The sequence below is a fragment of the Podospora pseudoanserina genome (assembly GCF_035222485.1).
Source record: "Podospora pseudoanserina strain CBS 124.78 chromosome 7 map unlocalized CBS124.78p_7, whole genome shotgun sequence".
Taxonomy (NCBI): Eukaryota; Fungi; Ascomycota; class Sordariomycetes; order Sordariales; family Podosporaceae; genus Podospora; species Podospora pseudoanserina.
This window is the reverse complement of record NW_026946671.1, coordinates 288917-309602: the sequence shown is the minus strand read 5'-3', so window position 1 is coordinate 309602 and position 20686 is coordinate 288917. Positions and strand designations below refer to the sequence as shown.

General features: G+C 53.0%; 9 protein-coding genes across 9 annotated transcripts; 6 read left to right on the top strand and 3 right to left on the bottom strand.

Annotated features, from left to right (window-relative positions):
* Window positions 1–1123: 1123 nt before the first annotated feature.
* Window positions 1124–4691, top strand: QC764_707860 (uncharacterized protein). Its single transcript, XM_062950405.1, has 3 exons — window positions 1124–1763; window positions 1867–3967; window positions 4024–4691. The coding sequence occupies exons 1-3, from the start codon at window positions 1610–1612 to the stop codon at window positions 4160–4162; spliced, it is 2394 nt and encodes a 797-aa protein (XP_062796418.1). The 5' UTR covers window positions 1124–1609; the 3' UTR covers window positions 4163–4691.
* Window positions 4692–6285: 1594 nt separating this feature from the next.
* QC764_707855 (uncharacterized protein) lies at window positions 6286–7514 on the top strand (the record flags this gene model as incomplete). Its single annotated transcript, XM_062950404.1, has 2 exons — window positions 6286–6819; window positions 6879–7514. 2 exons carry the CDS (start codon window positions 6286–6288, stop codon window positions 7512–7514), a joined length of 1170 nt encoding a protein of 389 aa, XP_062796417.1.
* Window positions 7515–8140: 626 nt separating this feature from the next.
* Window positions 8141–10083, bottom strand: QC764_707850 (uncharacterized protein). The gene is made up of 2 exons (XM_062950403.1): window positions 9759–10083; window positions 8141–9700 (listed from the first exon to the last, which is right to left on the bottom strand). The coding sequence occupies exons 1-2, from the start codon at window positions 9875–9877 to the stop codon at window positions 8590–8592; spliced, it is 1230 nt and encodes a 409-aa protein (XP_062796416.1). The 5' UTR covers window positions 9878–10083; the 3' UTR covers window positions 8141–8589.
* Window positions 10084–10475: 392 nt separating this feature from the next.
* CWC21 (RNA-splicing factor) lies at window positions 10476–11360 on the top strand (the record flags this gene model as incomplete). Its single annotated transcript, XM_062950402.1, has 1 exon — window positions 10476–11360. The coding sequence occupies one exon, from the start codon at window positions 10476–10478 to the stop codon at window positions 11358–11360; it is 885 nt and encodes a 294-aa protein (XP_062796415.1).
* Window positions 11361–11497: 137 nt separating this feature from the next.
* On the bottom strand, window positions 11498–13087 carry QC764_707835 (uncharacterized protein). The gene is made up of 2 exons (XM_062950401.1): window positions 12554–13087; window positions 11498–12498 (listed from the first exon to the last, which is right to left on the bottom strand). The coding sequence occupies exons 1-2, from the start codon at window positions 12912–12914 to the stop codon at window positions 11516–11518; spliced, it is 1344 nt and encodes a 447-aa protein (XP_062796414.1). The 5' UTR covers window positions 12915–13087; the 3' UTR covers window positions 11498–11515.
* A 115-nt stretch (window positions 13088–13202) lies between these two features.
* QC764_707830 (uncharacterized protein) lies at window positions 13203–14948 on the top strand. Its single transcript, XM_062950400.1, has 2 exons — window positions 13203–14071; window positions 14125–14948. The coding sequence occupies exons 1-2, from the start codon at window positions 13410–13412 to the stop codon at window positions 14576–14578; spliced, it is 1116 nt and encodes a 371-aa protein (XP_062796413.1). The 5' UTR covers window positions 13203–13409; the 3' UTR covers window positions 14579–14948.
* A 357-nt stretch (window positions 14949–15305) lies between these two features.
* On the top strand, window positions 15306–16602 carry TPI1 (triosephosphate isomerase). The gene is made up of 4 exons (XM_062950399.1): window positions 15306–15552; window positions 15635–15705; window positions 15774–16385; window positions 16439–16602. The coding sequence occupies exons 1-4, from the start codon at window positions 15515–15517 to the stop codon at window positions 16465–16467; spliced, it is 750 nt and encodes a 249-aa protein (XP_062796412.1). The 5' UTR covers window positions 15306–15514; the 3' UTR covers window positions 16468–16602.
* Window positions 16603–16961: 359 nt separating this feature from the next.
* MRPL51 (39S ribosomal protein L51, mitochondrial) lies at window positions 16962–17815 on the bottom strand. The gene is made up of 3 exons (XM_062950398.1): window positions 17659–17815; window positions 17518–17600; window positions 16962–17459 (listed from the first exon to the last, which is right to left on the bottom strand). Exons 1-3 carry the CDS (start codon window positions 17695–17697, stop codon window positions 17168–17170), a joined length of 414 nt encoding a protein of 137 aa, XP_062796411.1. The 5' UTR covers window positions 17698–17815; the 3' UTR covers window positions 16962–17167.
* On the top strand, window positions 17727–20589 carry QC764_707800 (uncharacterized protein). Its single transcript, XM_062950397.1, has 4 exons — window positions 17727–18362; window positions 18417–18544; window positions 18608–18713; window positions 18922–20589. Exons 1-4 carry the CDS (start codon window positions 18104–18106, stop codon window positions 19617–19619), a joined length of 1191 nt encoding a protein of 396 aa, XP_062796410.1. The 5' UTR covers window positions 17727–18103; the 3' UTR covers window positions 19620–20589.
* The last annotated feature ends 97 nt before the right edge of the window (window positions 20590–20686 follow it).

The window sequence follows — 20686 nt, the reverse complement described above, 5'->3', positions numbered from 1 at the left end:
TCGCATCGACAGACTCCACTGTGTAGATTCTCTTAATCAGTTATTATCACAATGTGGCGGTCAAGTGACTGCATCATTAGTTTTTCCAGAGGGGAGCTGATTGTAGGAATTAGCTTGGGAGGCCCGTGGGCGAGCAGGTGAGCTGTTGGCTTGATGTGAGGTGAGCTGTGTGAAGAAGCTTGGGTCAATCCTGGACCTGACAAAGAGCACAACAAAATGAGGGGAAGGCGATGGCGATCGATTGGGAACTGGAAACCTGGACCTGAGGTGATTTGCCATCTGCCCCGCGACCAGCTCTCTCCCACCACCCCTCCCCCCTCATCGCGCCGGGCTTTTTGAATTTCGAGAAGTTCAAGAGAAGCAATTCTGGGTCGGGGGACACACTATCGAAAGAGGCCAAATTTCCGCCAGCCGGCACTGTGCATTCCCAGGTCATTTAATGGGACGTGGCTTCAACGGACGCGTTAACACCTGCGGTCCCAAATGATAGGGCGTGCCGCCTGAGAGCAGTGCCAATCGTTAGGAGACAGAACTTGGCGTGTTACTTGGACGTGACTTGACAGCTCTCCCCATGCCCCGCGGGGCCCCTTTTGTGTCGAGCTGTTGTCGTGTCTGTAAAGCGGGAAAGCTGGAAAGCTGGGAACCAACCCCCCACCTGGGCCGACGGCCGAGTACCTCGTCGTGACCTTCGGCGACAAGTGTCCCTCGGCGGCCAGGTGGCATTCTAGTGTGCGGCGGCATCATGAGAGCTCTTACGGACACCGGATGAGGATCCGGAGGGGCTCACCGCTTTCTCGGAGGGCGGTATCGACGGTGGACGGTCTGCATTTTGCGTGATGCTCATTAGGGAAAAGTATCGCTGCGGTTGTGGATTCCCTGAATGATTCCCAACCCCTCGAGAGACTGTGTGGGCCGCCAGGAGTTGCTCGTTCCCGGGCCCAACTGGGAGCGCGAGCCGCTAAGCCTATCCGGGACAAAGCAAAATTATCCACCCTGCTGCTTCACAGGCGAACGAGTTCACTGGGACGGTCTGGGACAGCACCCCCACCTGCATTGGCAGTTTCCCTCCCCCCCTCACCACCTCCGCAATCCATTTTTCCCCTCTCGCATCCCTCTCTTTCCTCCTCCCGTCATCAACCTTTCTCGACAACCCCTCCTACTTTTCATCCCCTCGACTCCCCCCCCCAAAAGAGGCCCGCCACTTCGTCGCGCCCACTGCACATAATAAACACCACAACTGTCCTCGCACACTGCAGCGGGTTGACCGTTCTCGACTTTCAATCGGCGGATGCCCTTTTAATCACCCCAAATACCGACCTTCATTCCATGACCATACCACAAATGAGCAGCTACACGATTCAAAGTCCAGAAGACACACTTTAAATCCCACGGGAGCGAGAGCGCGCGCGAAAGCGAAGCGAGGAATCTGGAAGGAAGCTAGGCAAAGCGATCTCAACTATCGTTCTGTGACCGTTGTCATTGTCGCCGTCGTCGTCGTCGTCGTCATCGAGTCCAGCACTGCATCACACCGACCGCCGAGTCATCTTTACCAGAAACAAAGATACTCGACCTCGACAAGCTGCATCCTGCCACAGATCCACCATACAAGATGCCAGGCGCGAGCGTGGCAGTCATGCCATCAACGGCCACATCTACGCCGGCCTCCCGGAAGACGTCAATCGCGCCAGAAAGAAAGTACAAATGCCAGTTCTGCAACCGAGCTTTTAGCAGAAGCGAGCACAGAAGTAGACATGAACGATCACGTATGTTGTCCTCTCTCTCCCATCTCCATCCCTCCATCCCCCACCCTTGATTCGCATCGTTATCATGACCACCAACAACACAGCCAAGCTGACCACCTCACAGACACCAAGGAGCGGCCGTTCAAGTGCCAAAAGTGTCGCAGTACCTTTGTCAGACGTGATCTTCTCCTCAGACATGACCGTACCGTGCACGCTAAAGATGGCGGTGTTCCTCTTCACAGTGATGGAAAGCGTCGCGGCGGTCCCAAGGCGGCCAGAACTGTCAGCGGCTCTTCCAAGTCGGCGCTTGCGATTGACACGTCAGCTCTGAGTGAGCAGATTGAAGCTAGTAGCGATGGTATTTTTGATGTGGAAACTGCTGCGATGCTTGTTGCTGATATTCAACATAAAGCTCGCGCAGCTGCTCGAGCCAACAGCGAATTCGGTGCCAGCCCAAGCAGCATGACCTTCCCCTCGAACGGGTCGTCGATGTTGGAACCAACCTACACCAACGCTCCTCTCACTCTGCACCAGTGGGATGGCTTTGTCCCGCAGGACCCCAAGGCGCACTCGATCACTTCAAACGGATCGATGTCGTTTGATGCCCAGAATCCCAACCAGCTCCTCGGCGGTCAGCACGGCAATGGGTTGGCGCCGAATATGCAGGCCATGATCAACTCTCTGCCTCCTTCTGCCGCGGGCACCCCTGCCCCCCAGTCACCGTTTGTGCAGCAGCGCGCCGACAGCCCTGCCGATGGCGCTCAGTCGTCCACCTTCAAGGCGCCCATGATCAACAGTGACGAGGAGAGAAACGTGATTCTGGACAACATTCGTGGCAATGACAGCGAGCACGCTATCCCTGAAGGCTTCCGGGTCCCCAGCCTGTCGTCCCTGAACCGCTACCTGGCCACCTACTTTGGCCTGTTCCACCACCACCTGCCTTTCTTGCACCCCGCTTCGTTCGAGCCCACCCAGGTTTCGCCTGCGCTTCTCTTGGCTGTTCTTTCCATCGGTGCTCTTTATGCCTTTGACCAAGAACAGGCTTACGTGCTCCACATTGGCTCCAAGGTGCTGGTCAACCAGTTCCTCCAGAACAAGGAGAACTTCAGCTCCCGAAAGTGCCCATTGTGGACCATGCAGAGTTCGTTGCTCAACATGATCTTTGCTAGCTGGAGTGGTGACGCCAAGGGTCTCGAGTGGGCCTGCTCCATCAAGGGTCTTCTTGCCAACATGGTCGCCGGGAATCGTTACGAGTTGAAGCTTCGTCAGGAGGCTCGTGGTGGTCGCCCGCCGACCCGTGCTGAGTGGGTTGAGGATGAAGGATGCCGCCGCACCTACTATGCCGTCTACATCTTCTTCGGCCTCCTCACTCTTACGTACAACCATACTCCGGCCATCAGCTTCAACGAGTTTGAGGATCTTCAGCTGCCATCCACCGAGGCCCTCTGGAATCTCAAGGTATCGGAGGATGCCTGGCAAGACCACCTCCGAGCTTCTCCCAGCGTCACCATCATGAAGGCCCACGCCGATCTGTTCCAAGGAGAGGCGCTCAAGTACAGTGCTTTTGCCACTCGTGTCATGATAAACGCGCTCTTCCTCGAAGTCTGGTACCACAAACGCAGCCCCGAGGCCCTGCAGGATGTTCTCACGGAGTACAAGCTTAGGATTGCTTTAGAGACTTGGGAGAAATCTTTGGACCTCTGCGAGCCTGAGACTGTCGCCGTGCCCCTCAGTGCGCCTCACAAGGGCCACCCGCTTATCTTCAACGCCAAGGCCATGTTCCGCAATGCTCGCGCTCGTCTCGAGGTGGACCTTAAGGGAGTCCAGGAAGCTCTGCGGTACCACGAATCGTACGAAGTCGCCGCCGCCATGGCCAACGCTCGGGACCGCGTCAAGCGCTCCAGCGAAATGATCAAGGTCATTCAAGAGTGCTACGACTGCATCGAGACTGCGGTGCGTCAGGGCGTTCGCTGGGTTGCCAGAACGTCGCCAACAAACTGGAGCATCGAGCACCCTCTTTGCGGCATGGATCTGATCATCATCCTCAGCTTGTGGCTGTATCGTCTGGAACATGACGAGGAGCAAGCTACTGAGGAAGAGCTGGTCATGTACAACAAGATCCGTGAGCTTCTCGGCAAGGATCTTGATGACCGCTATGTACCGCAGCTGAGCTCGCTGGTGGCCCGTCTCTGGGGTTCCATGCTCGACGAGGTGGTTGTTTGGGGGTATGTATTCTCTTGACGAAAAACTTGTCGACAGATGTGCTAACGTGTTTCTGCAGAATTACTCGCCTCATGGGTGAATCCTTCCGCCTCCACTCTCAAGCTCTCGTCGGCTACGTCGACGATATTGCTGCCTCGTCGAATGTTTCGACACCGTCCATGACCTCTCAGGGCGCGGACGAGGACAGCGTGTACTAAGACCACGACGTCCTGACGACATTTTTCTGCTTTGTCTTTTCTTCCTTTTTCTCGCTCTACTCAGTAATAGGCGGTGGGGTTTCCGGGCATATACCTCTTTGTCGGTTTTTCGCGATGGTCCTTTTTTTTCTTCTTTTTTTTCCTTGCATCTCCTTTACACAACAAACATCGCTGGGTATGGGACTCGGCGCGGCGGGGTTGGGTGTTTTTCTACTTGTCATCCTTCGGGTTGCTGCTGCATTTCGCGTCTGCATCGTCATGGTCTAAGCAATATGGGTGGGCAGGGTACGGTTTCGCACATTGGTCCAGTGGGAGGGCCATCGGTCCCGCAAACCTAATATCTGTCACTGTTGGCTGGTCCATGTGGAGGGAATTTGTCTTCTCCGTGTTTCATTAACACCTTTTACCACTTTTAATCTGCCTTCACTGCGGTTGATTTTAGTCGTTTTCTTTTATTACTGTTCAGTTAGTTTAGTCGTTTTTCGTTTTCTTTTTCTTTTCCTTTCTTTTTCCGTTCTGCGTTTCGGATACCTTGTTCGATATATCGTTTCTTTTTTTTTTCTCCCAAGTTTTTCTCGCTATCTAATGTCTGTTTCCTAGCTAGTCTTTTCCTTGACATTTTTGTCCCATCTGTTTTTACTCCCTGTACTAGATATGTACGGACGAAAGGAGGGAGGGATATAAGGAGGGAGGGATATAAGGACGGGCGGCGGCAAGGTGATGGGAGAGGGAATTCGCAAGAGGGAACGGGAGGCATAGGAAGGAGGGAAGGGAAGGGAGGAAAGGCGGATGGGCTTTGAACTTAATCTTGGGTTTTGCGTTGCGGTTGTTTCTTTTCCTTGAGCGTTGATTTTCTGTCTTTTTGCTTGGGGAAGCTCTCCATTAGTGGCACAGAATGCCTACTGAACAAGGGCTGGGTGGGTGGTGGTTATTTCTCGGGACAAGAATGAAAAGAATTCATCAATTTGAAAGGCCTTTTTTTCACTCTACTCTACTCTACTTTATTTTCAATTTTTTTTCCTCGCGTGTTTTGTCAGGTATCCTTGCCTTCTTTTGTGATGAGGGTTTCTTTTTCTTCAAGTGTCCATATGATGTCAATAGGAAAAAGTAGATATTCATCACTCTGTCAACCACTACTCCCTTGAAGTGAGACATGTCCCCTTTGTATTTATTGGAGCTTTGATCTGAGCGTTCATGGTGTGACGAGGGGGTTATAGGGAACACAGCTCTCCTTTCAGCCCCCGAGTTTGTGTGACTATCATGACTCTCGCCTGAACCGGAGAAGTCAAAGTGGCGAGGGATAAGGGGATGTGACTTGGCATGGATGGCATTGATATCATCAGCTGCGAGTATCCGTGTTTTCGCTCCGGTGGTTGATATGAACCTACTGGGGGGTGGAAGGAGCTGACGGGTGCTGACGGGTACCTGCCTTGGTTTTTGGGAGAGTTGGGAGTACAGGAAGGTGCCATCACGGGTCAGAATTTTCTATTGGGGATAACGAGGGGAGGTGCGTGGGGGTCTGCTCTTGCTTTGTAGGGAACCGTTCCTGCCTGGGTGTGTTATTGTTTGGGTCCTTGCAGCTCCGTGTGTTCTTTGGCTGCCAAACAGTCTGAGGTTGCTCAAGCACGAGATCCTGTCGAGGGGTGCTGCTGCGTTGTCTTGTTTCACTCCCAAGTTTCTTTCCTTGCTTGGTTCTCGGTTTTGTCGGCCCAACTTTCTATTGGGTTGTGGTCTTGCTTGTCCTGGGATTTGAGATTCTATCAGATTGAGATTTCGACTTTCTTGTCTGAGCTGGATGGTGCGGTGGGGAGATATCTACACGCCCCTGGTTCAGCTTTCTGTCACCCAGGGTAGGGATCACGCGCCGCCCGCCGCCGCCGACAACCACGACAACAACGACAACAACAACGACAACAACGACGACAACAACAGGCCAACGATTGATGAGTGAGGCCAGGACGCCGGCATCGAGAGTTATATCCGAAGGAGATACGCACCTACTGGTAGGATAGTGCTTGTCTGGGGTGGATTGGATAAGCGACGGCATCCACAACGCCTATAGACAGGAGAGCAATAGCCAAACGGGGAATAGGAAGAGGGAACAAACCACGACAGCAACGAAGATGGCCTTTCTCGCAGGGGTCCTCCCTCTCCTACTAGCAACCGCAACCATCCTCACCATTCCCCTCTCATCAACGTTATCACTTCTAATTCTCACCCCCCTAGCCCTAGCAGACTGCGAATGCGGCTACCTCTCCACCATAGGCGAGCTCCTCCCCAACTCCCACGCCCCTTCTCATCAACAACACCATGCCCTCTTTACCGACCTCATCGAGTCCGACTTCACAAAATTAGTCCCCGTGGGCGAGGGAGAAGCCACCATAGCAGCCAATACGGACTGGGTTCGTCAAGCATTCAACCTGAGCGATCAAAGGGCAAGGGGAAAATACGGAGAGATGTTTGCCGTGGAGAATGTGGACGCTGCCGGGAAAGAGGAGGAGGATAAAGGGCTAAAGTTGGTGGTGAGGGCGAGTGTGGTAGAGGATATGGTGCCTGTGGCAGAGATTGATACGAGGAGGTTGGACATGTACTGGGGCACGTTTAGGGCTTCGATGAAAATGACGAAGGAGAGGGGGACTTGTTCGGCCTTTTTTTGGGTAAGAAAACATTGAGAAGCATGGGATGAAATTGTGGACTGACCAACATGATGATGTAGTATTTCAACGACACGCAAGAAATCGACATGGAGTTTTTGTCCAAGGACTTTGACAAGAGCAACGATAGCTATCCGGTTAATCTGGTTTTGCAGTCGAGGGAGGCGGTGTTGAATGGGTATGATTCTGCGGCGACGTCGAACTTTGTCAAGGCTTATTTACCGTTTGATCCGACGGAAGGGTTTCATGAGTATAGGATTGATTATTTACCTGGGAGGGTGTATTTTTATGTGGATGGGGGGTTGTTAGGGAAGATTGAGGGGGAGGCGGTGCCGAGCTCGGCGGGGCATTTGATTTTGCAGCATTGGAGTAATGGGAATGGGTTGTGGAGTGGGGGGCCGCCGGGGAGGGATGCTGGGTTTGTGGTGAGATATGTCAAGGCGTATTTTAATAGTTCGAGGGAGGAGAGGCAGAGGGATTGGGAGAATAGGTGTAGGTATCCTGGGGCGGAGGGGGCGGTTTGTATGGTGCCGGATGTGTTGCCCACTAATGGGACGGCGGGGGAGTGGTTTTTTATGGAGAGGGGGAACATGACTAATAATCAGACTGTCTGGAGGAGTGAAGGGGGGAGGGGGGAGGGGAGGAAAAGGCTGTCGGGGTGGGTAGTGTTGGGAGTGGTGGTTTGGTTTATGCTTTAGGGAAGGGAATCGGGAGCGCCAAGACTGTGGGACTGATGTGAGAGATATGGGAGGGGGTTCAATATGATGGGATGAGAAGGATAGAGATGATAAGGGGGGTGGGATAATGTGTAAAGACTTTATGGATGGAGAATAACTTGAAGTATCTTGGCTAGTAGGGGGGTTGTTAGGTGCTGAAGTTTTGCTGCTGAATAGGATGTATGTTTGAAGATATGGTTCGTTAGACGCCCTGAAAGCTAGTGACTGTTTCTCTTATGAGCTGGAGTGATCAACCGGCGTTGAAGGTTATGGGGTCTGTGGACTATCAGTGGGAACGTTGCATATGCTGTGTTACGATCATTACCTATTTGTGATGACTTGGATGGCCATCTCCGTCGTTCACGCTAAAATACTTCCCAATGGGATAACCATATCTCAAACCAATCCGGTGTAATGCGGTTCTTATTCGCTGAACGTTTTGGTGTCTAGCCTTTGTTGCTGAGTTGCATTCTACATCCTGCTCTGGGTTCAATTCGGCCCCCTTCTTTTGACTTCTTGTTTCATTCGCCTATTTCTCTGGGGTCCGTTGCCTTACCTTGCTGGATTGATAGTTTCCACTGCTTCTTGAGCTTCGGGTGTGTCTTTCTCTCCCGAGATCTTACACCTTCTGAGCCTCTCTGTCCACAGGGGACCGAGACATGAGAATAATCGGCTGAACATCTCCTTCTTTCACGCTAAAATATTTCCCAAAACGCTCTGCATCACATGTCGATAGCGAGGGCAATGCGTGACATATGTCAATGACCCGATTTGTCGTGTCTTTGGGCTGGGACCTGACATTCTTTCACGCTAAAATTTCCCGCAAAAAGATTCCTGCCCTTGTTCTAGTGAACATGTACCTGAAGTTTTGTGGGTCGGCGACTGCACCACTTTTCATTCACCCTCGTGATTGTGCCTCAAGTAGAAAACCAAAGAAGATTGAACTCGTCCACTCCCCTTCAGATTTACACCGACCCGCCTGCTTGCTCCCGCGGCTCCTCCGTCACCTCCTCCACCCTCCCCTGCCCTCCCTGCTGAACCCCCCCTCCTCCCCCTCTCAAACTCCCTCAAAGTCCCCGCCAACTCCCCTCCCCCCCTCCCCAGCCTGACTAGCATCCACCACATCCTTCGGCAACTTATGCGCCGAAAACGCCGGGCTCGAGAAGTTATACGCGGCCGGATCATCCTTCTCCACCAACCTCAACTCCGGCCTATCCTCCTCCTCACCTTCCTCATCACCATCACTTTCACTCTCCACCTCACTCCCATCCTGCTCCTGCGTCGACATCGGCCCCCCAATAACCGGCCTTTTAACATTAATCTCAAGCAACTCATCCCACCCAAAAAGAATAGTATCCGTCCTTGGAGCCCAGGGGTTAATATCAATCAGCCTGGCCCTCCCTAAGCGATTGACCTCATCATCGTAGGACGCCTCAGGGATATAAACATCAAACGAAAAGTCCGCCTCCGGAAACGTAAACTTCAACCTTTTTGTAAACAACTCCCTGATTCGAGACACAATATGCGGCCGCAGACTCCTCAAAAAGGGGTAGTAGTTCGGGTCGCGCTGCGTGATAGCCACCAGGTTTCTGTCCTTGACAAAACACCTGAATTCCAACGACGGCAAAATGTTGAAGTAACTCCTCAGAACCAAGACGGGTTGAAATAGTGGTGACGACTGGGAGGTGGTAGTAGGGGCGCAGTCGTCGAAGGCGTGGTCGAGGTCGTGCGAGATGAAAGAGGAGGACTTGAGGAGGATGTAAATGTCGTTGGCCGAGGTGCACTTTATTGTGTTGGGGTGCCGGGAGATCCAAGTGGCATCTCGTGGGGAGGACCAGTTGAGCTTGGGGGCAACGGAGCCGCCGAGTTGGGCGATGGTGCTCTCGATTTTCTCGTGGAGTTCGGGGAAGCGTTGGTTTGGGGGGAGGCGGGCGGTGGTGGGTTCGTCATCGTCGTCGTCTTCGGAGCCGGATTCATCGCGGGGGTCGCGGGGGGGTGGTGGGAAGTCGGAGGAGGGGTTGGTTGGTTCCCAGTCGCCGTCTTCGTCTTGCTCCTGGTTGGGATCGGATGAGGGGTCGTCGGCGAGGACTATGCCGTCTTCGTGGATGTAGGAGACGAAGTCGGGGGTGAGGGGGATGATTTCGGAACGGATACAGGATGTGCGATATCTAGGCGCCGTTGTTAATTTCTGGAACCTGGACAGATTTAATGGTGTGGTATGCGAACTTTGGGAACCAGTAATCGTAAGAACAGTGAAGGATGTGTTCCCTGGTGACAGGAGGGAAGATGATTTCGTCATCCTGGTTTGCGACCGGTTGCGCCGGCTTTCCTTCGATGGCGGGCATGACGTTGGTTGTTTAGTAGACCAGCTGTGGGTGGACAGAAGAAAATGGCCTGAAAATGTTTGATGGTTGAAAGGTTGTGGGTTCAATGTTATAGCTTTCGAGTGTCAAATCGAGTCACTCGTTAGAGTCATAGATACATGAGATTCTCCAAATCTCCAAATGCGTCCTCAAAAGATGGGTTGCCCCTCAGTCGCATTTACTTTTTGATGGGACATGGTGGGGTTGAGTCACTGACATGACATCGCCAATTGACAGGGGTGTGCTCAACGCGCCCCGTATCGCGCTAACGCTGCCGGTTTTCTGCCGGCTGCCAAGATCGCAAAGCTCAGGGTGCTTTCAACGTCAGCTTGAGACTGAAAAGCTCCTTTTCGTCAACCAAACGATGCTCTCGACCGTTTTTAATTGAGATACGATACTGAGGAGCTCAGACTCAATTTGGAATTACCCACGATTCACCGGGGACTTTAACCTTTCATAATTCCCAAAAGTATCTTCCTCGAAAGCCTTCACCGCCTTCACAACCACCAAGTCGCGTCTCGAGCCGCATCTCTTTCCCCCTTCTCTCAACCAACAACCTCAACCCAACACAACCCTCACAATGTCCGACAACGTAGGCCTCTCCACTCCCCGCGGCTCAGGCACATCAGGCTACGTCCAGCGCAATCTCGCCCACCCCCACCACCACCAATCCTCCCGCCTCAACCCCTACTCCCGCCCCCCTCCTCCAACTTCCTCCCTCCAAACCCAACGCAAACCCGACCAAGGTCTCCTCGACCACGACCGCAAACGACAGATTGAAGTCAAGGTCTTTGCTTTCCGCGACGAACTTGAAGAAGCAGGGGAATTGACAGAGGAGCAAATCGACGAGAAATGTGACGAGCTAAGAGAGAAACTGAAGAAAGAGGCGGAAAAGGGAGGAGGGATTGGGGTAGGGCCGAGGAGGAATATCAAGAGTTTTCAGGTTCATGAATTGGCAGATGCCAAGATGAAGGAGAGTGAACGGTTGAGGCAGGCGTTGAGAATTAGTAAGGATTATGAAGAGGGGGGGCATTGGAGGAGGCAGGAGGAGAGGAAGAAAGGGGGTATGGGTGAGGGGGTGGTGAGACAGGAGGAGGAGGCTGTGAGAGATAGGGCTCCGCCGAGGGAGAGGGAGAGGAGGAAGGAGAGGGGTGGTGAGAGGGAAAGGGAGGATAGTCAGGAGAGGTACCGGGAGAGAAGCCCGAGTGGAGAGCGGTATAGGGAGCGGAGTGGTAGTCGGGAGAGGTATAGGGAGCGGAGTGGCAGTCGGGAGAGGTATAGGGAGAGGAGTGTTAGCCGGGACAGGTATAGGGAGCGGAGTGTCAGTCAGGAGATACCGAAAGGGCGGGATGGTGGCCGGGATAGGTACAGGGAGCGGAGCATTAGCCGGGACAGGTACCCAGAGAGGAGACGCGGAAGCGATCGGGACGATTATGATGATGAGGACCGTGGGGATAGGCGTTGAGCGGTCGAGAAAATGAAAATTGCTGGCAGATTATGATCGGAGGCGATGTCTTGTCCGGTGCGATTTGGTCTTCAAAGCATGGCGTTTGGAGTTGAATATGAAAGAGATTGAAAGCACAAAGACAAGGCATCATCAGATGTGGAAGGTAGCAAGACTTATATTGTGATATCAAATCTCTCAGGCTCCCCGGTAAGGTTCCCCAAGTTTGCTATTTTAGAAGGGTAGACCCAAATGGCCAATGTCACCTCCTCAGTCTCTGCATCCTGCTCGACCAGACTCATCCTGGCCCGGTTGCCTCTGATAGCGTTGTGAACCCGCTCAAACTCGTCCTTATCGGCAAACGCGAACGGGCCGTTTGTCCGACCCAGACCCAGCGTAAGAATGCACCACTCCCAGATCACCCTCACATCAACAGGATCCTCCTTGAACTCCTTGGGGCTGTATTTCTCCGGATTCTCGTACTTGATCAACAAATCCACCACCATCTGCCTGAATGCCTTAACGTTGCCCATCTTGGCGCCTGATACCAGCAAAACCTCCCTGTACTTGTTCTCCTCGGCTGTTTGCCCCAACTCTACCATTCTCGCATGATCAACCAGCGCGGGGATATGTCGGAGGTCTGCGGCGGCGATAACGAACGCATCGCGTGCCTTTGCAGTCTGACCCTTTCTCCTGTAGAGCCGACCCAGGTTGTAGTAGCAGGACTTTTCGTAGGAGAACCGGAGGGGGCGGCCGGGGACTTCCTTGGTGTCCCCATCGGAGACGAAGTCGCCTGGTACGAGGGGGGGCAGGATACCGGTGCCCTTCTCAGCGGCGATGATGGCCTGCTCGAAGAAACGAAGCGCGGCGTCTTGGTCGTCTTCTCGCAGGGCGAGGAGGCCTTGGACGGTGAGGATGTCGGGGTCTCTGCTGGTTCGGGAGAGGAGCCTGAAGCGGGCGCTGATGTCGCGGAAGGGTGGCTTGAGACGGGCGTCGAAGAAGTCGCTTATTTGGGAGAGGAAGAACATCACGGAGATGGTGGAGGGGTGGTAGCCTAGGGAGGAGGCGGTGGATAGCATGTGGATGCATAGTTTGTGATCGCTTAGGGGCGAGAGGCTGATGGCTGCGTAATGAAGCACGATGGGCTCGATTCCGAATTCTGTGGTGGGGTGTTAGTATTTGCTTGTGGCTTCTTCTTCTCTTGAGATGCATACCACTTTGTAACCTTGGCTGCCAGGAGTCGTTATTGTGAATTGCAATGGAACAGTATGAGCGTACCGCTTCATACATCTGCTCGGAGGTAATTTCTGGGGGAATCCGTCGAGCGATCGCCCTTTCACTTAAACGATCCCATACATCCAGTGAAGGGATGTCCTCGCCTGTGAAAAGAAGTTTTGGATTGGCATCCTCCCGCTTAGCTAGGCGGTATCGAATCAGGCGAACTTGTTGTGTATGGTGTCTGGGAAGCGGTGGTATATGTGTCCGGCTAGAAGCCCCAACTAGTATCCGCTGTAATGGTCTTGCCGCTGCTAGACAGGCTCGTGGCATCATGATGGATGTAACGGGCAGAGCCATGGTGAGTGAGTGAGCTTCAATGGGGCTGGCGAGTTTAGGTAGTGGTAATGAAGAACTTGTATTCTATTGTAGCAAGAAGAATTGGAAAACAACCTAAATCTCTTAAAATGAGAGACAAGCCCAACAGGTGCTGCAAATAGTAACAGTGGTTATGTCGTGGTGTTGAGAAGTTCATCATTAGTTATGAAGCAGGGGTCCGGAAATGTGGGTCCACCAGACAGGAGAAAGCTGGCCAATCAGGTGCCAGCGTGCAAAGGAAAAAAAGTTTAGAGTGTGAACGACTGTCTGCTTCTTTTCTAAGAACTAATTCCTTCAATAAACAGCAACAACCTCGCCCTCGACGTTTCGCCTTTTTATACACCCATCTTTGGCGAGATTGACTTCCAGATCAAACCACCCTGGACGGCCAGAAAACTTACCTTCTGAGATAAACCAGCCAACGTCAAACTCACTTCAGTCACCACTCAAAATCACAATCTTGGCATTGAAAAGAAAATGGCACGGGAAACGACCAACACCAAGCAGGCCGCCAAACCTGTGGCTGATGTTATTGAGTTATCATCAGACTCTGAGCCAGAGACGGTCGAGACTAAGCCTCAGCAAATCCCATCTGTCGAAAACGCGCCACAGGAGAAGCCAGCTCACACAGGTGATTATGAGCAACCGCTCCTAAAGGTCGTCGGCATCAAGTACAAGACAGACAAGACTGAGAATCAGCCACAACAAGACATGAACTCCACACCGTTAAGCTCAAAAATGACTCTCCGGTCCAAGGGGACTGGCTCAGTTAAGCACAAGCATGTCAGCATTGAGATTCCACTGCCATCATCATCCTTGTTGCGGAAAAAGGCTAGCGGTGATGATGAGAGCGGAGAGGAGAGCGGCCACGAGGTTTTTAAGACACCAATGGAGCGCAGACACATCACATTCAACGACAGTGACCAGGAGGATTTTGTCACCCCCAGCGAGGCACCAAGGAGAAACCCCTTGGAGCTCCAGATCAAGGCCGAGACTGCGAAGGAAGAAGCTGCCATGGAAGAAGATGAGGAGGAATCAGAGGACGAGTCGGATGACGAGGCCCCAGAGGCTGTTTCGACGCGCGTTGCTGAAGCTCAGACCACCAAGGCTGCTGAAGCTGCTGCGAAAGCTGTTGAAGAGTATGTCACACCTCAATTTTACAGAATGTTCGACTTGCTAACTTTATACACAGACAAGAAGCTGCCGCAAAGCGGAAGAGACAAGAGCGTGATGCGTTCCTCAAGCAGCAGGCTAAGGAGAGAAAGCAGGCCAAGAAGCCGGTTGTAGAAGCTGACTCGGAGGATGAGCTGGAAGAGCCAACGCCAGCTCCGGTTGAAAAGAGGAAGCGGGAGGTGCCTAAACTTTTACCTCTGGACCTTTTGGAGTCCGATGACGAGGACGATGAGTCTCATGAAGATAACTCTGGCGCAAACAACAAGAGGAGAAAGGTAGACCAGGTGGCTGCACTTCTCCGTGGACCCAAGCTTCTTCGTGATCAACGGGTGGGATCTACCGTGTACCGCGTCGAGGTAAAACGAGGCAGCGAGAAACTTGCGCCCAAGGCCAAGAAGCAGTCTCTCAACGCGAAGGAGGCTCTTCTCAAAAGAAACCGGACACCTCAGCGGAGACCAGGTTTCAGGCGCTAAATCAAAGCACGGCGGCGAAGGGGGCAAAAGCTGAGGCAGGTTGACATGCTTGACATATGGATGGAGGACCCGGCAGGGCAACGAACCGGTAGTCCGGTCTTGTCCGGCCGTTGTGGAGACCCAATAGCCGGTGTCCAGTAACGGAGACTAGAATGAGTTCTTGGCACCGGTGATGACGGAATACCATGACGCTCCTGGTTTTGCTAAAGCCGGAGGACTCATGGCAATCGCACGGAAAAGTAGAAAGCAGACCAGCTGGTGGTGAGAGGTTGAGAGGCAAGGGCTCGGTCAGATAACATATGCGGCAGCGAGTGCCGTGCGTACATAATAGAGATGACACCAAAAATATATTTGGCTGCATGTTCCCAACACTATGGACTTCAAAAGGCTCATCCCGTGTGACATCAACTTTTTGTGAGACCCTGCCGGTAATGGGGGGAACGCGGACGTAACGGGACTGAGCACACAGGGGACAAAATACCAGGTATTGAAGTACCTCAAGCCATCAAAGCCATGTAGAGACCGCTCACATATGGTTAATGGGTATGAGATATGGGATGGTGATGCCTCCATGGAATCCAATGGTCCTCAGATCAGAATCTTTAGCATCCGTATCTGCTGGTTCCTGCCGATGAAATGATGTACAACGCTCCTGAAATGCTCGTCCACGGCGTGGTGGGCTGTTTGGAGCTGGTTCTTGCACCAAGGGCCCCCGCAGCTTCCAAGCATCCCGCCCGGGTTCCATCCCACCTTCAGACGATCCTGGACCCCACCTGTCAAGCTTAGCTTCAAATACCCTCACCTCCCGTCAGCTCTCAACAACCCTCCCTCAACAACCACAGCACTCTCGAGATACCCTAAAAGACGCATATTTCTTTGCATCAAGCTACACTTTATACCCCAACGCCAGTAGTCAATACACAACAATCGCCCAACATGGCTCGCAAGTTCTTCGTCGGCGGCAACTTCAAGATGTAGGTTTAACTATCCCGCCATATCCCCCAAAACCCCGCGGTGCGAGAGAGAGAGCTTGGAGACTGATCGGACCACACATAGGAATGGCACCAAGGAGTCCATCAAGGCCATCATCAAGAACCTCAACGAGGCTCAATTGGACCCCAACGTTGGTATGTCACTGCTTTGTCTTTGCTGACACGCGCTCTCCGTTTGCGAAGTTAGCTAATCCCTGCCGTAGAGGTCGTCATCGCCCCATCCCACCTCTACCTTCCCATCGCCGTTGATGCCGTCACCGCCAGCACCGTCTCCGTCTCGGCCCAGAACGTCTACGCCAAGCCCAACGGCGCCCACACCGGCGAGGTCTCGGTCTCCCAGCTTAAGGATCTCGGCCTGAACTGGACCATCACCGGCCACTCGGAGCGCAGAGCCGGCGGCGAGTCTGACGAGAATGTCGCCGACAAGACCAAGGCTGCCATTGACGGTGGTCTCAGCGTGATTTGGTGCTGCGGCGAGTCCCTTGAGGAGCGCGAGGCTGGCAACACTGTTGCTGTTGTCGAAAAGCAGCTCGCTGCTCTTGCCGCCAAGCTCTCTGGGAATGACTGGAAGAAGATTGTCATTGCCTATGAGCCCATCTGGGCTATTGGTACTGGCAAGGTTGCCACCACTGAGCAGGCCCAGGAGGTGCATGCTGCTATCCGCAAGTGGCTCAAGGCCAAGGTTTCCGACGCTGTTGCTGACAAGACCCGTATTTTGTATGGTGGCTCGGTCACTGCTAAGAACAGCAAGGACTTGGCTAAGCAGCCGGATATTGATGGTTTCCTTGTTGGCGGTGCCAGCTTGAAGCCCGAGTGTAAGTTACTCCTGCTCATCGCGGAGAAGTTTTAGGCTGACAATTATCAACAGTCGTCGACATCATCAACTCCAACCAGTGAGCGCGCGGCACTGTCCGTTTTATTGGGAATTAGCGTGGGCTTATACGGGATTTTTAGGATTAAAAAGGAGCTGGCGAGGATATAGATGAGTGTGATGAAAGACCGCTACTCTACCTACTCTATGACAAATACCAATTTTAACTGTCTAAATACTTGCCAAGGCACGTGAGAGGCCTGCCTAACCTGATAATGGTGCTTGAAGACTCCATCGGTGTTTGGCCTCGCCATAAAAGGTCTTTCCAAGGTAGAACTATGCCTATCCATTGTTTCTATAACACTATTGATACCTCAACGTATATATCCAGGATGAAATTTACATGTATTGAAGGCACAAAGACACATGACGTCGTCCTGCCAAGGCATTAATGTATTGTGTTTGTTTCAGACCCTATTCCATCATGTTCTATGCGTTCAATGTGTGTTATTCAGTCATGTAAAAGTACAGAGCATTGAACGACTAGGGAACATGGGTCGACAGTTGCACACGGAGTGAAGAGTAAACGCATAAAATCGTAAATTTGAACCCAGTATGCATCTCCCAGTTTGGATAATGATATCGTTTTTGTACATATTTGGACTTTTTCTAGAAGAAGAGTCCAAACCAACCAGCCCATATACGCCGTTGCCATTGTGATATATCTTTCATACAGGCACCCATTTCCCATTCCCAACCCGCCACAGCAACCACACACAAAGTAATTTACAAAGGCATACCGTTGCCGTGGTACGGGGACCAGATCCCCCTGACGGACTCGTTGATGGACCGGACGGGCTTGGTGACCTTTTTGAGCTTCTCACCGCTGGCGTCGCGGAGGAGCTCGAGCTTCTTCAGGATCTCGTAGGGCTCCATGTTGCGGACGCAGATGGGCTTGGAGCGGCCGTTGATGTAGTGGCCGATGGCGACGGGGTGTTTGGCGGGGCGGGGGGAGACGGTGAATTCGATTTCGGGGTGGGCGGCGGCGAATTTGGGGAGGAGGGATTTGATGAAGCCGCTGGGAGGGGGGTTAGTATATGGGTGGGAAGGCAAGGGGAGGGGGGGAAGGGACGTACTTCATGCCTCGAGAGCTACCAGCCCAGTCGCAGTAGTGGAGGTCTACCCTTTTGCACTGGAGGATGAAGGCTCCTACCCCGTTCTGTTGGGAAGGTTAGTTGTGGGTAGGAGGGGGGGAAATAGAGGGAAAGGGGACATACCCGGCCTTGGGAGATCGCATGAAGTGCTTTTACCGCCATGGTCGCCGACGTCGTCTTCGCAGCGAGAAGAGCATCACCTGCGGGTGGGAATTGGTTGCGACTCGGGGCAGGTCGGCAGAAAAGTGACCCTGGGAAAAATAAGTGGGGGGGTTTTGGGTGAGAAATGGGTTGTGATTGGGTGGACGTGGGTGGTGCACGGTTCACATTTTTTGAGGACGTTGACAAGAAGGCAGCTTGTTGCGTTTCTCAAATCCCCATTTCAACTCTCACGCGACTTGTCATAATATTTATCATCTCTTTCAGCGCAACGGGAAACACTGCGCTTGCCGATTCCATTGACCAAGCTGGGACTCTGGGTTGATATTCTCCCAAAGACCCGCTTTTGTGATTTTCGCCGAGAAAGAATCACAACAACAAAACAACAACCACCTCAGTCGTCGCAGCGATGACCGACCGACTCCCGCCCAATTTGCTGGCGCTCTTCACGCCGCGCCCACCTCTGCGATGGGTGCCGCCCTGCGATAAGGCCCCCGAGCAGCGAAAGACAGCGACAATCTCTGGTGTTGCCGACTTTCTCCCAGCCATGGAGGAATACAAGGAGATCCCATACACCCCGACCGAAAGCTGGCTCGAGGCGCGCGACCGCAAGCAACGCGAGAAGAAGGAAGCTCTCGAGAAGCTCCTGACCGAGGGTCCCCTCAACTGTCGGCCACCTCGCCCATGGGTTTTATTGTTACAGCATGCTAACTGATGTTTAGACAAGCCAAACGAGGACCCCAACATCCGTGGCGATGCCTTCAAGACGCTGATTGTGGCGCGTCTTGACTACAATGCCGATGAAAAGGACCTTGAGCGCGAGTTTGGCCGCTTTGGCCCCATTGAGCGTGTATGTCGCTATCTACTACACTCCCACGAGGAAACAAAACGTATGCTGACCTAGAGCAAACAGATCCGCATCGTCCGCGACACCCATGCCCATGAGAAGCCCAACAAGAAGCCAAAGCCGCACCGCGGCTACGCGTTTGTTGTGTACGAGCGAGAGAAAGACATGAGAGGTAATATTGCCCACATTCAAACCATCCTTCATCATCATGTTCGACGGGTGCTTGTGTTCAGGAGTCACGGCGCTCAAGAATGCCTGCCTCGCAACAGCATCCCCTTTTCTTCCTTCCCCTCCGCATCGTTTATACTGCCTTCAAGGTAACTCTTTTCCCGTGGTAAGGCGTGACTAACAAATGCGCCTTTGGCGCATGCTTGAGATAGCTGCTTTAGATCAGTGTGATGGCCTCCGAATTAGAGACCGCCGTGTCAAGGTTGATGTGGAGAGAGGTCGCACAGTCAAGGGTTGGAAGCCTCGCCGTCTCGGTGGTGGGCTGGGTGGCAGAGGCTATACTAAGGCTGCGATGCCTAGACCGATGGGTCCCAGCGGGTTTGGTGGTGGTGGTTTTCGCGGCGGCTTCGGCGGTGGTTTTAGGGGAGGGCGTGACCGTGGATTCAGAGGCGGTCCTGTTGGGTTCGGCGGTGGTGATCGTGGTTTCCGCGGAGGTGGTTTTGGCGGTGGTCGTGCTGGAGGTGGTGACCGCGGCTTTGGTGGTGGTGATCGCGGTTTTGGCGGTCCCCCCAACGCGCCTAGCGGACCCGGTGGAGGATTTGGTGGTCGTGACAATCGCGATGGTCGTCGTGATGTGCCTGGTGGTGGTGGTGGTGGTAGTGGTGGGTATGGAGGTCGCGATGGCGGCTCACGCTCATATGATGACAGATCTGGCGGCGGTTTCCGCGATCGCAACCCTCGCCAATCCGGAAGCAACATGGAGCCTGTTCGACCTCGCGGAGACCATGGTGGGTACAATGGTGGCAGTGGTGGCCGCGATTACGACAGACCGAGAGATCACGACGAGTCCCGGAAGCGTGCGTACGAAGGCGGTGGCTACGAGGATCCCAGAAAACTTCGCCGGTACTAGAAGGAAGACGACGATGAGGACCGAAAGCCGCCGCGTGAGAGCAATTCATCTGCTCATCGGGATCAGCCCAATCTTGCCTATCGCCCGCAAGCTCGCCCCCATGAACCCTACATCAAGCGTGAGCCTGAGACTCCCAGAAAGCTGCGCCGCTACTCTTAGCTCTTGACAAGACTTGATGTCTTGTGGTGGGTATTACGATACTTTCACATCTTCCCTCTCTCGCATCCCCCTTCCCTCGACAACGGGGTAAGCCGCCAGTATATCTCACAGGAAACAAGCTCAGCCCCCATGGATCTGCCTGCAAGGCCACCAAGACGGGTAGGGGTTTGTGTATCGACCATTGTAATATTGTCACCCACACTCTCGGTCAAAGTCAGGGTTCGCTTTCTATCGGAAGTTATTGTCTATGTTTTGACTGATCTTTCTGGGCATCGTCTTACCAACAGCAAGCTTTGTCCACAGTCTTGCATTTGTCAGCCTCAGTGGACAGTCATCAAGCTATCACCATGTTTCTTTGCAGAAAGCATCCAACTCAACCCACGAACCACACCAAGGTACAGCGAATTCTGACCTTTTCTTTCTGTTGTATTTATTTGTGTTATTTTTTTGTTCACCTCTCGGAGCATATCATATGCTCTTATCATGGGAAAGAAGAGAACAAGCGAGGATTGGGAACGGACCGGGGAAAATAATAACGGGAGGGGAGATATGGTTCCCAGTAATCGCCAGGCTTGATCCTCCACGAATTAGCCATGTCACTCCATACCCAATGCCGGCAAAGCATTTGGAATAGATGGTTGGGATTAGATAGGTAAAGTCGGGAGGTAAGGAAATCACTGTTTTTCCTCTGCTTTTACGGCCTGATTATGCATGGCAGGATGTCATGATAGGATATGTGTAAGTAGCCAAATCAGAAGCTGGTAGGTAGCCGTTTGTTAAAGAGACTAGTGCCAGAACTGCCAGTGATGTATGTTTTGCTCGATGAACCATGTGAATTGTGAACGCATGCTCATCTCTGTTCTAGCTTCATTCAATTGCTTCCCTGGTGAATTGAGTGAGTCTTGTAA